Genomic DNA, 17,043 nt, shown 5'->3' on the forward strand with positions numbered 1-17,043 from the left:
TGGCCTCCCACATGACCCCAACCAGGCCGGGGACAAACCGCAACTGAGGTATGTGCCCTTGACCGGAATCGAACCCGTGACTCTTTGGTTTGCAGGCCAACGCTCTAACCGATGAGCCAACCCAGCCAGGGAAAACATTGTTTTCTTAATGCTTTCCATATTTATATATTTTGTTTGGTTTTTGACATTGAAAAGTAACATGTTCAATGTATTTGTTTCTTTTTAATTTTTTGCTACTGTGATTTTTATGTGGTAATTTGTCCACATCATGTCCCCCTCCACTTACTATTTTAACTAATGTCATAGCCTTAAATTTAAGTGATCTTTTTGTCACTTACCTGTATTCTTTAAGTATAGCATGCCCACATGGTGATTATATGGAAATTGCATATGAATATTGGAAGATTGGAAAAGATATAACCAATTGGAATTTAAAGGAGATGCATTAAGTAGGGGTATAAGATCCCTGTGCAGTTCAATAGTGACCTTAAACAAAAACTATTGAATAAAGGGTAGTGACTCCCTTTTCTCCATTTCTACCAAAAGACAACATTGGAAAGTCTTTATGTTGCTGACATAAAATCCCTGAGCCCCCAAATAAGCTGGGAGTTCTCCCCACTGTACACCAACCACAGAAATGGGTTTTTATTGTCTGAATGAGCCACTGGAAAGAATGGGAACCCCTGAGGCAGCAGGGTCATGTGGCCAGGAGCATGACTCCTGAGTCAGAGGGACCTGCGCCAGTCTGGCCACCAAAGGGGCTGCACTCAGTCTTTAGAAAGTCATTTATCCTCGTTAAGTCTCTTAGCAAGGCTGCCTGTAAAGTGAGGGTTATTGTAGTCCCTCCTTCACAAGTCAGGATTAAGTGAAATAATGTTTGTATGTTAGTATTAAAATAACATTATATGGATTTGGCCATCGGGATATTCTTCTAAAGAATGGTCCACTCTAAAAGATGCTTTTTCAGTGTTCTCAAAAATCTTTTGAAGGAAGAGTCAGTTTTCCCTTAAACCTTCTCTAAGGAAATATTAATCTAAAATGTAATGAATATATCAAATAAGTTATTGAATGCTCCTCAGAAAAGTGTTAGATGATAACTAAGGATACTGAATCAGGGAAGCCCATCTTGCCAGTGTTTCCCAGCATCCCTGTGTCCAGCGTGGAGGACCCCTGTGCGCTGACAGGACAGCTCCCTCTTGGACCCTTCCCTGTTGTGGGATCGCGTCTGCCTTCAAACTACAAGTGGAGTTGTCACTCAAAGCCTTCTAGATCTGTCTGGTCACAGCCCCCTCTTCTTTACCAATAACTGCATCAACACCCACAGTTAACTGTTGGGTAGAGCCTGCCCTTCCCGTTCTCTCCCACAACTTCTCTTCCTCCGCAGTTTACCTAAGCCAAAGCAAACTCCCTGCTTGCACCCAGGTCCCTCTCTGTGGTGGCTGCTGAGGTGCTCTTGGCCCTTCTCCCCTGGCTCACCTGTGACATTTGCCAAGAGTGCACGAAGCCTGTAGGCCTGAACGGGCCTGTGCAGCTCCTGCCTCCACCACGCTTGCAGCCTGGTGCCACACACGACCTGACTGTTCCTCCTGTCACTCTGTTGAATGTGTCTTCTCAACCACATCTTAAAGCTCTTAAGAACAAAGTTTGTCTGTTTGCAGTTAAATGTGGAATACACACTTTGGGCTCTCAGTAAATACATATTGGTTGTGTCAACAAAAGGTTGCTGCAGCTGATCCAATGTCAACAGGAGTCCTGAATCTGGGGTGAGGTAAAAGGAGAAACTTTATTCAGGTGAACAGTTTGCAAACCTGGGAAACAGCCTCCAAAAGTATGCTCCCCTCCCCCTCAAACAAAGTGCCTGTGCTGGTCTCAGACTGATCCATTTTTATGCAAATGAAGAGTCCGAATTTGCACAGTTTGCCCCAACTAGCACTGCCCTAATTGGTTGGAATCATGTATCCTGATTGGTCATTATGGATTTGGTCTGTAAAGATGCAGATGAGGATATACCTGTGCATGGGGCAGGTCTTAGCCCATTGGTTAAAATGTGGTCCAGGAACTCCTTTATAAAGTGTGGCTCATGCATAGGAAGACAGTGCAGGAGGCTTGGCAGCCATCTGTGCTTCTCCCCTGTGCATGAGCATACCCTGTAAACAATGGCTGTTAGACTCTGATTATGAATTTGAGCCCAGGTAACTACAGGGAGTCCTTTTTGGCAAGTATATTTCTTCTTGGATTGAACAGTGAATAGCCATTGTTTAAGCCTGTGTCTAAACCAGTGATTGGAAATTCTTATTAAAAGCAATCCAGCCTGGCTGGTGTGACTCAGTGGTTGAGCACCGACCCATGCACCAAAGGGTCATCAGTTCGATTCCCAATCAGGGCACATGCCCAGGTTGTGGGATCGATCCTCAGTGTGGGGTATGCAGGAGGCGGCCAATCGATGTTCTTCTCTTTCATCGATGTTTCTCTCTCTCCTTCTCCCTCTCTGTCTCTAAAATCAATAAAGAAAAAATTTTTTAAAAAGCAATGCAGTGATACACTTTTGTTAAAAGAATATATTTTTATGAATGATGTTTTTCATCTATCAGATTTGTTGAAAACAGTATGTCCCTCTGGAGGTCTTCGTAATGTTCATTGGTTGACACGTTTCCATCGGGCTTGTTGGTTCTTTGAGTAAGAAATCACCAGCTATTCTGGGAACCTACCTGATATGCACTAGGGACTTTATTTAATTAAAGTTTCAATACTGGTCTCTTTATTTTACTACTAACTCAGTAAAAAAACCAGAACAAGGGGTGCAGAGATGCTTGAGAAGGGATTGTAAGAATTGGGGGCTTAGGGAAAATAGGGGACATCTGTAATGCTTTCAGCAATAAAAAATATATTTTAAAAAAGAATTGAGGGTGTTTAAAACATCTCTTTTAAGTAGCTTAAAAGGTAAATGATTAAGATTGGTTTGAGGTTTCAGTAATTTTGATTGACATGCGTAGCTGAGAAGCAGGTAATGGATGAGAAAAGGAAGGAAAAATAGTTTGGGCTTGAGGTTAGAAGAATGGCACAAAGCGAAGATTTCTAAACCCTTGTTAATTAAATTCCTCTGCTTTCAACTAAACACTTAAAGATGTGGTTTGACACAAACAAAAAATGGGAGGGCTTTCCTTGATTTGAACATTTTTAAAGTTAATCCCAAGGACTTCTTTTGCTTTATGTTAAATATTTCAGATTTATTTCAGATTTACTAGATATCTGCCTAAAGAAAAGAAGGAACCTATTAGAAGTAAGACAAAAAAAATAATGTGCTTTAAAACTGCCAAAGGTCATCCGGCCAGTGTGGCTCAGTGGTTGAGCGTAGACCCATGCACCAAGAGGTCACTGGTTCGATCCCCAGTCAGGGCACATGCCCAGGTTGGGGCCCGATCCCCATTGGGGGGCATGCGGGAGGCGGCCATTCGATGTTCTCTCTCATTGATGTTTCTATCTCTCCTCACTTCCTCTCTCTCTAACATCAATAAAGAAAACAAAAATTTTTTTAAATAAATAAAACTGCGAAGGTCGATGCTGAAAAATAGTCACATAAGAGACTTGATGGAAATCTTACAGAGCAGCTGATTTTTCTTTGTCAGGTTACAGTGGGAGAGTCTTCATGGAAAAGTAAAAGTGAGTCTTCTAAGTATAAAAATATATTGAGTTTTTTTATTAAAAATTAAATTTTAAATTTTTTGCCCTAGCTGGTTGGCTCAGTTGATGAGAACATCATCCATACATCAAAAGGTTGTGGGTTCAATCCCCAGTCAGGGCACATACCTAGGTCTAGCTTCAGTCCCTGGTGTGGCTGATCAATGTCTTTCTCTCTTCCTTCTTCTCCTTTAAAATCAATAGAAACATATCCTTGGTTGAGGATTAAAAAAAATAATTTAATTTAATTTTGTTTTTGAATAGGCAATACATTTAACATGGTTCAAAAAATCAGAGGCACATTAAGGGTATTCACACTGAGAAATTTTCATTGGTTTCTGTCCCTGTTCACAGCAACCCTCCTGCCTTTGCCCCAGAGTAACCATTTAAAGTTGTTCAATGTCTCCTTCCTGTACGTGATTCTTGTTTTTAATGCTTGGAGACTTTATTTCCTTTCTGTCAATAATAACCTTCAGTGAATCATATATTTTTTGTGTACTATTTTGTATAAAGATATCATTGGGAAGTAGAATTCAGTATTGTCCATTCCCTGCTTAGGTATAGTCTCAGAATCTCAAGAGCATTCACATAATGCAACAGGAATGTTGTGTGTCTCAAACTATTCAGAACACATTGAACTCTCACGGAAGGATGACATTGTGGCATTTCAAAAGAATAGCCTTCTGCTCTGACCAAGTGGCTCAGTTGGTTGGAGTGTCTCCCATACACCAAAAGGTTGCAGGTTCAATTCCCAGTTAGGGCACAAGCCTAGATTGCGGGTTTGATCCCTGGTCGGGGCATGTACAAGAGGCAAGTGATGTGTGTAGTGAGCTTGATGTTTTCAATTATAAAAATAACCTTTATTATGAAAACTTTCAGAATAAACAGAAATTGAACAATATAAGTAACCTTCATATATTCATCTCTCAGATACAACATTTATCAGTATTTGCCAAATTTGCTTTATTATTTTTGTCTTTTCCTTTTACTTCTTCCTTCCTTCCTATTACTATTTTAAAGTACATCCTAGACCTCATGTCATCTCTTAAATATTATGTATCTGTAAAAATATGGATATTTTCTTACATAACTCCAGTATCGTTATTACCTAATTAAGTTCACAGTGATTTGTTGGCGTCATCTAATATCCAGTCTATATTCATATTTCCCTGATAGTATCAAATCTGTTTTTTTCCAGTGGGCTTTTTGGAACCAAGATCAAAACAGAGCCTACACATTTGTTTGCCGTTTTCGTCTTCTGAGCCTCTTTTCTGGGGCTGCTTCCACACCGCATTCCCCTGCTCCACCCCTCTCTTTAATGTCGCCAACCAGTTGAAGAGACCAGGCTGTTTTTCCTGCAGAATTTCCAAACCTCTGTGATTTATCTGGTTGCTTTCTTGTGGTGTCATTTTGCTGGTTCCTCTATTCCCATAATTTCTGTAAACCGATGTTATCCCCCCCCCCTTCATTATTTTTGGTTATTCTGTTTCACCATTGTGTTTCAGCCCTGGCTATTTAATTTCACATGCTGCTAGAATCCAAAGGCTCAGTGAGGTCCTGTTCTAAGGAGGGGTCTCACTGCCATGCTGAGATTGGGCCTGAGTCTCCGTGACGAGGGTCTGGAACCCAGTGCCAGTCAGTGTGGTTGGTGGCAGGATCCTTCCCCCTGAAGTCCGCCTGCTGGCTCCCTGGCCTGCTTCTCTAGGGTGGTGATGAAACTGTGTTTGTGAACTTTAGTCCTGATTTACGTTACCTCCAGTTCCTGGCGAACTGTGCAACTTATCTGACTGTTAGGAAAGTTATTTTCTCATTACCAGGGCATTGGAGTGGAGAGGTCTTGCCTCTGAATTCAGAGGTCAAGACAGAACTAAACTGACAAAGGCTGATTTTTTACTAAACTGAGAGGACAAAAGATCTTTATTTTCAGTTCAACGAAATTACTAGAGTCCCGGCGCTGTGGCTTAGTGGTTGAGCGTCAACCCATGCACGAAGAAGTAGCCGGTTCGAGTCTTGGTCAGGGCACATGCCCGGGTTGTGGGCCCGATCCCCAGTGGGGGGCATGCAGAAGACGGCCAGTCGATGTTCTCTCTCTCCCTCTCCCTTTCTCTCCCTCTAAAATCAATAAAGGGAAAAAAAATTATTAGAAATTACTGGAAAGGTAAACAGGCTTCTAGCATCATTCAATTACCTTAATGTTTCCTTACCTTTAGTTAACCAGATATATTGGTAGCTTTCCCTGTGATTTTCCTGACTAAACATTTCAAAATGCCACCCAACTATCACATTATAATCATGCTTAGATATCATTCCTGATGCCAAAAACATTCTTTTTCATTTTATTTTGATAAAGTTAAAAATAGTTTCTCTGACAGTGTTGTTACATATGCTGCTATTTCAGGTCTGTGTTTTCTCTGACCCACGGGCCGGCCTTGCGTTCCCCAGTGGGCTCCGCCAGCGTCTACCGTCGGGGCACATGCTGTAACTTACCGAGTGACTAGGATAAGGCTGGTGTCTGCAGTTCCAACTGCAGTCACTGACTGGACTTAATTATGTTTTATATTTTCACTAAGTTCAATGCCAAGATTTTTGGAAGTAGTGTCCAAGTTCTTTCTTTACCTCAATTCCAAATGCACCAGAGGATGAAATATAAGTCTGATTCACAGAGTGTGCTTCATAAATACAGTGGTACATTGCTTTTTTAAAAATCTTGAATTACAACAAATGAAGAATTCTTTACATGAAAATCTTTCATTGACTATTTCTGTACTAATTTCAATGAATTAGTATTCCTGATGAGGACTTTGAAATATTGCTAAATTCTACTGTTCTTAATAAAAAAGACCTAATTTATACATGTTGATTAAAATACATCAATTTCTTTGACATTGAAAATTTGTAAACCTATATGTAGTATATTTTTTACCAAAACAAATAGCAGAGCATTTTTAAAACTTCATTTGGCAACAATGGTGGATAACAGTAATTTTCTTCCTATTTCTTTCTGAGGGAGAGTAATCAAATGATTCTTATTTGCAGATTCAAATTAGTAGAACGTTTTACAAAAAATGGTAGTGAAACTCTTTTGAAACTAAGTTTGAGGCAATGAGAGGGATAGCGATGAAACTAAGTCCTAAAAATACACTTACACGTTACTGTTCATGTTGGCCTGTGGCTCTGATGTGCTGAGTGCTTTTCTGTTGTTTTGGGTTCTCTAGATGATGGAGGGTAATGTTTTTATAGGTAGTGTCTGTGCAAATAAGTTGTGGACGAGGAGCTGCTGGCAGGATTCACCGGCAAACTTGGAGGATCCTGGTGCTGTCGCTGCAGGCCCAGGCCTTTGCTCGGGAGCACAGGGGTGAAGGATTGTCCCTGCACTCGGCTCTGACTGGGCAAGGAGGCCATGTCCTGAGCTTGGGTGGCCCTCAGCTAGCATCCTTGTGGGGCAGTGACCGGTTACCACTGAAGCATCCTGTGTATTCTTTCACATTGTGTCGAAGGTGCCCGCTGAGTTTAAAGGGCAGGGGGCCCAGGGCCCGGCAGCCTCCTGACTGGCATGTCCTAAGGGACTGTTCCTCAGACCGCAGTGTAGCTGCTGGCCATTGCTTCAGACTTTTGAATCTCTTGCAGCCTCTCTGAACCTTTTTCCATTCTGGCTGTTCAGGAATGGAATTTACCTCTCATCTGTGAGAGTCACCGAGGGCGTGGAGAAGCACGCAGGTGTATGTGATCTTTCTTGCTTTTGAAGTGGCTGAGTAAGGTATAAGGCAATCTGAGCTTGATGGAGCTTGTACGTCCTATTTGCTTTAATGCCCCGGAGGCTTTGCTGGTGCTTTCTTCTAGAGTGCCCATCCCCCTCGACCAGGGAACTCATCTTTCAGTGTCCACCCCGAGCCCCTCCTGCTTGTAGCTCTCCCTGATCCTTACATTCTTGTCCTCAACCTCCTGGCAGTGGGATCAACCACAGCCTCACCATTGTTCCTCAGTCCTTTGTGCCCGCGCTTAAGTCCCTTATCACTGGCGAACCATTCTTCCTGGTTCCAGTGTCCACAGGAGCCATCAGGCTCACAGTAGGTGATTGGTGAGCATCCGCTGCGTGGACTCCAGCTTCTTGGCGGAGTTGCTGTAATTTATGGAGTGCCCACTTTTCTCCAGGCGCCGTGCCAGCTTCCTTGTATGCATTTATCTGATCATGAGTGGAGCCTGGGAAGTATTATCCTCTTTTCCTAGTGAGAAAATTGAGGCCCCAGCAGGCCAAATAACTTGTTCAAAGCACAGCACCAGTAAGAGAGAGAGCCAGGATGTTTAATTTCATGCAGGGCTCTTTCTTCTAGACTACTTTGCACTGCTGTGAGCCTCGTTGAGCCTCAGCTTCCTCAAGTAAAATTAAGTAATAATTCACGCGCTATCTGCCTCTCAGACTTATTAAGCAATATGAAAGATTCTTGATGTGAAAGTGTTTTGCACTTACAAAGCACTAAGCAACTATACTATTGTCTCAAACCATTACGGTCTTGCTTCATCAACTCTATAATGTATCATTAATCTCTTCTTTTCTGTTAACGTCTTCTCCTTTTCCTGCAAAGGAGCTAAGATACCCCTTATCTTAAAACACAAATAATGACCCCTGCCATGACCCTTGGACAGATTGTAGTCCTCTCTCATTTTTTTCTTACCAAACCTTCCCCAACAGTAGTCTGGATCCTTCTTCTTTCTGATCACCGTAGTCTGAATTATAGCCTATAAGTCTCTCAGACTAGTCTTTCCAAGTTATCAGCCACCTGCCAATCATAAATTTTAGTAATTTATTTTAGTTCTCAATAACCCTAACCTCTGTAGTTTTTGATATTGCTTACCATTTCCTGTTTCCTAAAATGTTTCCTTCAGTACATACTCTCAACTTCCTGTTCTCCACCCTCCCTTTAGTTCACTCCCCCTTTAGTTCCACACCCCCCCCCCAAGGGGTGCGTCTCAATCCTCTTTGCCATTATGCAGCCTTCAGTGTGGGACTCGGGGATCTGATGCCCCAAACATTACCAGTAGCTCCCCTCTCTTCTCTTACTCATGAAAGCATTTTTGGAAACATGAATAAGAATGAGAGATACAAGTAAGAGAGCTTCCTCTAGTACTTTACCTTGTAACAGATGTTTGTGAAAAATGACTTCAGTATATTAGCCCCTTCTTATCCAAAGGGGATACATTCCAAGATGCCCCTTGTAGATGCCTGAAATCGTGGATAATAGCAAACCCTGTGTTTACTATGTTTTCCTGTATATATATACCTATGATAAATTTTAATTTGTAAATTAGTCACACTAAGAGATAAACAACAATAACTAATAATAAAATAAAACAGTTATAACAATATACGTAGTAACAGCTATGTGAATGGCTTTGGGGCTGTTACTAAGTGAAATAAAGGTTCCTAAACACACGCGTCTACACTGCAGACAGTTGCTCTGATAATGGCTGCGCAGTGACCGCAGGGCGGGAGCACGTGCAGCCTGGAGACACGGGGGCGCGTCCTGGCCGCAGCAGGACAGCCGGGCAGCTCACGATTGCATCATGCTACTCAGAACAGTGCACAATTTAAAACTTATAAATTGTTTGTCATTTTCCATTTAATGTTTTCAGACTGCAGCCACAGGTAACTGAAACCTCAGTTACGGGAAGACTACTGTACCTTAGTCTAAACTGAACAAAAGCCCAGCCGCTGTGGCTCAGTGGTTGAGTGGTGACCCATGCACCAAGAGGTCGCCAGTTCAATCCCCTGTCAGGGCACATGCCCAGGTTATGGGCCAAATCCTCAGTGGGGGGCATGCAAGAGGTGGCCAATCGATGTTCTCTCTCATCGATGTTTCTCTCTCTAAAAAATCAATAAAGAAAAAAAAATTTTTTTTTAATCAATGGAAAAATATAATAAAATAAAGCAGTTGCCCTACAGTTTACAATACACATTTTCAAATAACCTAAGTTCACTTTCATATAATATTTCACTGCTTCACGGTTAGTGCAAATACCCATTTTCAGTCCCTCATAACATTTCTGTCATGCGTTTTACTTTCCATGAGCTATAATCACTTAATACATTGTTGCTGTTATTATTTTGAACAAACTATTGTCTGCTCAATTATTCTAAAATAAATAAAAACTATTTTTCTATCTTCATTTATTCCAAGTTCAACGCTCTTTATGTAGATCCAGGTTTCTGCCTACTGTCATTTTTCTTCTTCCTGAAGAACTTTTTAACATTCCTCGCAAGTCAGAGCTGCTAGTGTAATATTCCCTCAATTTTTGTTTGTCTAAGAAAGCCTTTATTCACTTTCAAAGCACGATTTTGTTGGATACAGAATCCTAGGTTGAGGTATTTCACTCACATTCTTCTTGCTTGCGTGGTTTCGGAAGAGGAGTCTCAAGGTATTTTTACCCTTGCTCCTCTGTAGGGGAGATGTTTTTCCTGGACTCTGAAGATTTTTGTGTTGTTTCTGTTTTTTTATTTTCTGCAGCTTAAATATAATATATGCCTATGTGGGTGGGTTTGTTTTTGTTGTTTTCCTGCTCAGTGTTCTTCGGCCCTCCTGGATCTGTGGATTGGTATTTGTCTTTAACTTGGAAAGTTTTCAGCCATCATTACTCCAAATATTTCTTGTTTCTTTCTCTCTTCTCCTCTGGTATTGCCATTGCATGTACATTACACCTTTGTAATTACCCCACAATTCTTTGGGTGTTCTGTCTTTTCTTCTTCTTTTTTTTTCCCCCCCTCTTTGCATTTTAGTTTGGCAAGTTTCTGTTGACATTTCTTCAAACTCACTCATTGTTCTCTCGGCTGTATCCAGTCTGTTGATGAGCCCATCAGAGACCTTCATTTCTGTTACAGTGTTTTTGATTTCTAGCATTTCCTTTTTGAGTCTTTTTTTTTTAAGTTTCCATCTCCTTACATTACCCATGTATTCTTGTGTATTTTCTACTTATTACTTTTGAGCTCTTGGCATATTAATCATAGTTGTTTCAAATTCCAAATGTGATCATTTGAACATTTTTTACATATCTTCATCTGGTTCTGTTGCTTGTTATATCTCCTTAAACTGAGTTTTCATCTTTTAGCATGATTTGAAATTCTTTGTTGAAAGTTATACGTGTTGTACTAGGTAAAAGGGACTGAGATAAATAGGGCTTTGGTGTGCGGTTCTGTGTTTATCTGGCTAGGGATTAGGCTGTGTTTACTTTTTACAGTAGCTATGGTTTTGGAAGCTAAACCTTTTTGTCTCCTCTTGTCTTTGGGTTTCTCTGGAGACTTATAGTTAAATATGGTCTAAGACATGCAGTTTTTTCTGCTGTATTTCCCTGTTATTTTATAAGAGCCCTAATGATGTGGTGACATGTTGGAGAGGAGATGCATTCGATAGTCCTGTCATTAGGTCTCAGTCTGTTAATGAGCCTGTGCCCCTTGGCTGTGACTTTATTTTTTCTTTATTGATTTTAGAGAGAGAGGAAGTGAGAAGGAGAGAGAGAGAGAAACATCGATGAGAAAGAACATAGATTGGTCACCTCCTTCATGGCCCCCAGTGGGGATCAGGCCCACAACCTGGGCATTTGTTCTGACTGGGAATCGAACCAGTGACCTCTTGGTGCATGGGTCAGTGCTCAACCAGTGAGCCATACCGGCTGGACTTTGCTGTGACTCTTCATAAGTACTTTTAAGTTCCCCTCCTTGCTTTGATGAGACAGGATGTCTAAAAGCTCTCTGGATATGCCCCCCCCCCCCCCCCACGGTAGGTTAGGCTCTGGTAAGAGAGATTCTGAGGGCAGGCCTTGCCAAGGTAAGAGAATGCTCCGCTGTGCTTCAAACAGCTACGCTTCCCTTCCCTGGCTGGAAATATGGGGGAGTTTTCCTTGATCTTCATTGTGAGAGCCTGGTGGGGCTCCTTGAGGTAAAACTCATGAGAGTGTGGGGATCCCCCCTTAAATTGGGTCTCCCTGGAGTTTTTATCGGTTTAGCTATCAGATTTGTCTTCACTGGAGAACATTGTGAATTATAATTCTCTGAATCTGCCTGCATGTTTTTTTCAATTTGGTGGGGTGGGGCTGTAATTTTTCTCTGTGACCCCAGTTCTCTGAAGAGTTCACGATTTTCACTCAGTTCCGCTTTTCACTTTTTGTTGGACTAGAGGAATGTTTTCCAGGCTCCTTACATGCCGAACCAGAAATCAGAGGCCACAGTTGTGTCCTTCTTTACAATGCATTTTCTCCCACTTCCGGGATAATCCTTTCTTTGGATTCCCTTGACAGCTCTAACTTTTCCTTTCAGTCTTCCTTTCCACCCTTCATTTGGAAGTTCAGGGGCTTGTTCCTACCCCTCTTCCAGCCACACCCCTTCCCCTGATGACCCGACCTCTTTCTACAGCTCTGGCTCCCTCCTGAAGGGCAGGGCTCTCCAGCTGTGCTGCCCTGCGCGGCCGACCTTTGATGGGCACCCCAGAGTCAGCATCTCCCCTGAGTCCGTTCTGTGAACCTGCCATTCTTCCCCCTCAGTCGCATCACACTCTGCTTTCTTCTCCCACAGACACGCCCATACTCCCTTCTGTTTTCACTGCTCAGATTAAATGACTGTGACTGTCCACCCATTTGTTCAAGGCAGAAGCCTGCTTCTAGACTGTTCTTGCTCACTCGCCCTCAAATTCGTCATTCGCGCAGTCCTGATACTTTTTCATCTAAAAGGAAAACAAATCCAAGTCCGCCCCCACACCCACGAGCCCACGACGCGGCTGTCCTGGGAGTCGGCCACCACCCTGCCTGCCCCTGCTGTGTGCACCGCGGCCAGCTCAGTGCCAGAAGCATCCTGTTCTCTCCTGCCTGGAGCGGCAGTCTCCCGGCGTGGGAGCGACCCCTTACGATGTGGACATTCAATATTAGAGATTGCTAAATCTTTCTTTATGTTACTTTATAAATATGTCTGTTTTGAAATGTAGTAGAATAGTAACACGTCCTATTGTTTATGATTTATAAACGTTTATATTTAGGTTGACTACTCAAAAAGTATTTTATTGATAGGGGCACATAATCAAACAGTTGAGAGACCATAGCCTGCACTCTAGAATCCCAGGCCCTGGGCTGGGGTCCCAGGTCCTCGGCTGTCTGGACCCGGCCCCTGTGCTCCGTCCCCACTCCCTCTTTTCCCGTCTGTCTCCTGCATTATGAACTTCATGTTTAAGCACCTGGTTCCTAGAAGTTACCAGGCTCTTTCCTGCCTTCATATTGTCACATTGTTGCTTCTCCCTGGAATTCCCTTCTTCTTCTCCCTCCATCCCTCTTCGCACCCTGCCTGCAGACTCCTGGTCCTTCGTGTCTTTCTGTGCTCCCACTGTGCCTGCCCTCAGCCACAGAGGGTCGTCATGTTGCTTTGCTGCCCTGCTGCTCACTCACTCCGCCAGGTGTCTGTCGGGCACCTCCCTGCCGCTCGAGGCCCCGGACACAGTGGGTCCACTCTCTCCGCTGCCCCCTTTCCTGTGAGCTCCTCGGAGACAGACTCCTCCACTCCTTCCCTCCGGCGCCCAGCTGGTTTGTCGATGAGCACGTGTGAATAAATCAATGATTACGGCTTGGGACCACTGGCGTCTCTGTCCTCATTGAGATTCTGTTTATATTGTTTTAAAAATGACCATACACTAAGTTGTAAATATGTGGATTTTTATAGCCAAAATTTCATTTATGGTGCAGTTTATGCTCACTCACTATATGTATATATTTTGTTAATCACATAAAATGGAAATAGATTAAGTACCTACTATCATTCTAGAGCTGTTCTTTCTGGCTCTGGTTACAAAGTTTTACTCTGAAATGAATATTGATTCACATGCTCTGGATGAGCTTGGTTGACTTGGAACAGTGCATTAAAAAGTTGGTTTTGGATGAAAAGTAATTAGCTCTGTCAGTAAAGTGTCCTTTAGATGTATAACTACAGAACACAGGAAGTGGAATTTAATTGTTTATGTTACAGAGATTTTCCATTAATAAATATTTCACCAGGTGTGAACTTGAAGTTCATTTTCTATGCCTCGGGCTTTGTGTCTGTGTGACATTTATGTGATTTAAGTCACAGTTGTTTAGACTAGAACACATTTCATAAAGTGAGGTTTACTATTATAGCTCAAACTGTTCAAATTTTGTCTATAAGTATGTATATGTATAAAATAAGAATTGTGTGTGACGTGGTTAGTTGAGATAGACAGACTGCGTAGCTGAGTCAGTAGAAGACTAACCCGAAAGGACTGAAGATGAGGGAATGATCTTAATTACCAGTGTCACTTACTTCGATTAGCAAGGACTACTTTTTTCTGAAGAAAACTGAGTCTGAAATTCCCTCAAAAAATAAAAACATACCTTTATACTTTAATCTTTTTTAAAGAGTTGCTGTGATTCTTAAATTTTAAATGAAAAGCTCTCTGAATTTACCTTAAGAAATTGAATTATAATGTTTTTTAAACTTTCTTCTTTCTCTTAGGTATAATATCGAGCCCAGTTTATACTGTCCATTTTTCTCCCTTGGAGCGTGCATGGAAGGCCTTAGTATCTTATTTAATGAACTGTTCGGGGTTTCGTTGTACGCAGAGCAGACTGCGAAAGGAGAGGTGTGGTGTGACGACGTCCGCAAACTGGTGAGCTCCCGTCACGGGGGGGTTGTGGCCTCCTCTGGGCGTAGTGACTGAGTTTGCAGCACTCTCATCGTTCAGCTAGTTTTGCCTGGTGGAGCAGGTGTCACCTTATTCCTGTTTCTCAGAAAACCTGAATGACCACTTCTGATTCAGGGCACTGTATGAAAGAAACGTTGTCTTCTGAAATCAGTTGGTGCCGGAAATTAATGTAAGCATGTAACAGCAGAGTTTGTTCTTTGAAAAATAAAAATTTTTAGGAACCTTCTAGGAAGTTGAATATTCATATGTTGAGAAGTTGTGATTAAAGGAAAATTTGTCATTACTTTTTTACGCTCCTGCCATGCTAAGGGCCCGTTTGGTTAATGCCCAAGTCCATTGCGTTGGTCCCCTTTCTTCCCTCCCAGTCTCTTCCTGTTCTGTAGGAGCTCAGTTTGCATCAGGAATTAATTTCTGTCCCATGTTTTGTCCCATAATAACGTCAAGCCTGGGGTCCACTCATCTCCTGTTAGGGCCACTTTGTCTGAGGGGTGGATGCTTTTGTTGTTATTTTTTCCTGATAAGGAGTTGAAGATTTATTGACTTTGTGTTGTTGTGGGGTTTAATGTGTTGTTTACATGCTTACCACACAATGCTCTAGTCACACTATATTTCAAGAAACGAAAACTGTCTCATGGTCCCTTGGCTGTGTTCTGTGGACATGGAACCAGTGGGGTGGCGGACTGAGCGCGTAGAATGAATGGGAGCACCTGGTACCACTGTACTGATGACCTGAGCATGGCTCTGTCAGTGTGCGATGTGCTTCAAAAGTGAGAGAGGTAAAATGCAAAGGGAGCGTGAAGAGAAAAGCTGGCAACAAGAGTGAAAGGTCAGAGTGCAAAGGGCACTGCAGGATCGAGCCCCATCTGGGCAAGACCGTTTGCATTCTGTTCGCGGCTCTGTCCCGAACACCGTGAACAGTCCTGGCACCCGGTAGGTGCTAACCGTGTTTGTTCAGTTAATGAATACGTGCTTGCAGGAAGTTTTAAAGCACAAAACGGAGGTTCTCTTTGGCAGAATCCTCAAGTTGTGAAAAGACGACGAAGGCGAGAAGGAGAGGAGTGGGTGAGCCCCTCCGAGGCGCTGTGCCTCTGGCCTCGGCTCGGTCTGGGGTAAGGGCATGAATAAGATTTTACTGCTCGTCAGGTGAAGGCAGCAGTTGTGTTTTGTTATTTCGGTGTTCAAGGGTTGTAATTTGTATGGACATGTATCATTACATTCTACGATTTGAAGGAGAAATAATTTTGCTACTAAAACTGTCAAGGCAACACTCATCCCCAACCCTTCTGATGGTTTGTGACTGAGGGGCTGTGCTGGGTGGATGGAGGTCACGGAACCGGCAGTCCCGAGGAACAGCCCCAACAGCAAGTTTCCTCTCCTGGGCAGAATTCCCAAATCAAAATCATCCAAGAGATGAAGAGAAAATAGAATTTATCTCGAGATAATATGTAATATAGAAAGTAATAAAATGTCTATATTTGTAGCTGTGCATGATTTATATACAGAGGGGCACAAATGTAGGTTTACAGTTCATATGGAAAATAATGCAGTAACTAATAAATAATAACACAAGAGTAAGTTCTGTTTCATGTTCTCACAACTGTAAGCCTACTTTTGCCTCACTTTGTATAGATTCTTGTGTTGGGGATGTTTTTACACTCATAGAGTTTCTGATGGGCTCATTCACTACTGAATTAAATTTGTGTTTTCTAGGCTGTGGTTCATGAATCCGAAGGATTGCTGGGGTACATTTACTGTGACTTTCTTCAGCGAGCAGACAAGCCGCATCAGGTGATACTTGGTAATCTGGTCTCTTTAAAAGTGATCAGCAGTTGCCCTGGCCAGTTTGGCTCAGCGGTTAGAGCATCAGCCTGCGGACCGGAGAGTCCCGAGTTAGGTTTCCGCTAAGGGCACGTACCTCGGCTGCAGTTTGTCCCCGGCCTCAGTTGGGGTGGTGTGGGTGGCAACCACTCGATGTGTCTCTCTCACATCGATGTTTCTCTCTTCCTCCCTCTTGCCCTCCCGCTCTATCTGAAGATAAACGCAAAAATGTCCTCAGGTGAGGATAAAAAATAAAATAAATAAATCCTTTAAAAAAAAGTGATCAGCAGTTAATTTATATTAATGTGAACATTATATCTTTTTTGTAGTTTTCTAATATTTAACAGGCATTAATTATAGTTACTAAATATACACGTTTAAAATTAGCATTTAAAAACTGACACTGTGAAAACCATTACATGTATCTTTATATGTTGCCATCTGTCTGGATCATGGCAATGATGATGATAATTACAGCTCACCTCACCCTTTTGAACTAGACATTAACATTATGAGGAAACTGAGTCCAGAGATTTCAGTTAGTTGCCCTGAGTTACACAGAAATGCTAGGTTTGAACCCAGATATTCTGACTAGAGCCCCAGCTCTTACCCACTTTCCATGCTTGGTAATGGACTTAGTTTAAAATTGTAGAAGAGGCAGTAGTTTCCCCTTACCTGTGGAGGATACGTTCCAAGACCCCAATGGATGCCTGAAACCAAATATAGTGCCAAACCCTGTTTTTCTGTTTTGTCCTGTACATACATACCGATGGTAAAGTTTAATTCATTGTAAGAGATTAACGGTAACTATTAATAACAATAATCGTGATAATATACTGTAATAATATACTGTAATACA

At 42.3% G+C, this 17,043-nt stretch overlaps 1 protein-coding gene across 5 annotated transcripts in view; it reads left to right on the plus strand.

Annotated features, from left to right (window-relative positions):
* Positions 1-17,043, plus strand: part of LOC118622623 (mitochondrial intermediate peptidase) — a 176,240-nt gene that overhangs the window by 48,243 nt on the left and 110,954 nt on the right. For 4 of the 5 annotated variants that reach the window (XM_036250048.1, XM_036250044.1, XM_036250045.1 and 1 more), the window contains exons 11-12: positions 14,177-14,330; positions 16,077-16,154. The exons of the other annotated variant lie outside the window; for it this stretch is intronic. In XM_036250048.1, the coding sequence (XP_036105941.1) occupies positions 14,177-14,330; positions 16,077-16,154 (232 nt within the window). The remainder of the gene's footprint in view (positions 1-14,176; positions 14,331-16,076; positions 16,155-17,043) is intronic. 5 annotated transcript variants of the gene reach the window in all.

Source organism: Molossus molossus, unplaced genomic scaffold (assembly GCF_014108415.1).
Source record: "Molossus molossus isolate mMolMol1 unplaced genomic scaffold, mMolMol1.p scaffold_m16_p_9, whole genome shotgun sequence".
Classification (NCBI taxonomy): Eukaryota; Metazoa; Chordata; class Mammalia; order Chiroptera; family Molossidae; genus Molossus; species Molossus molossus.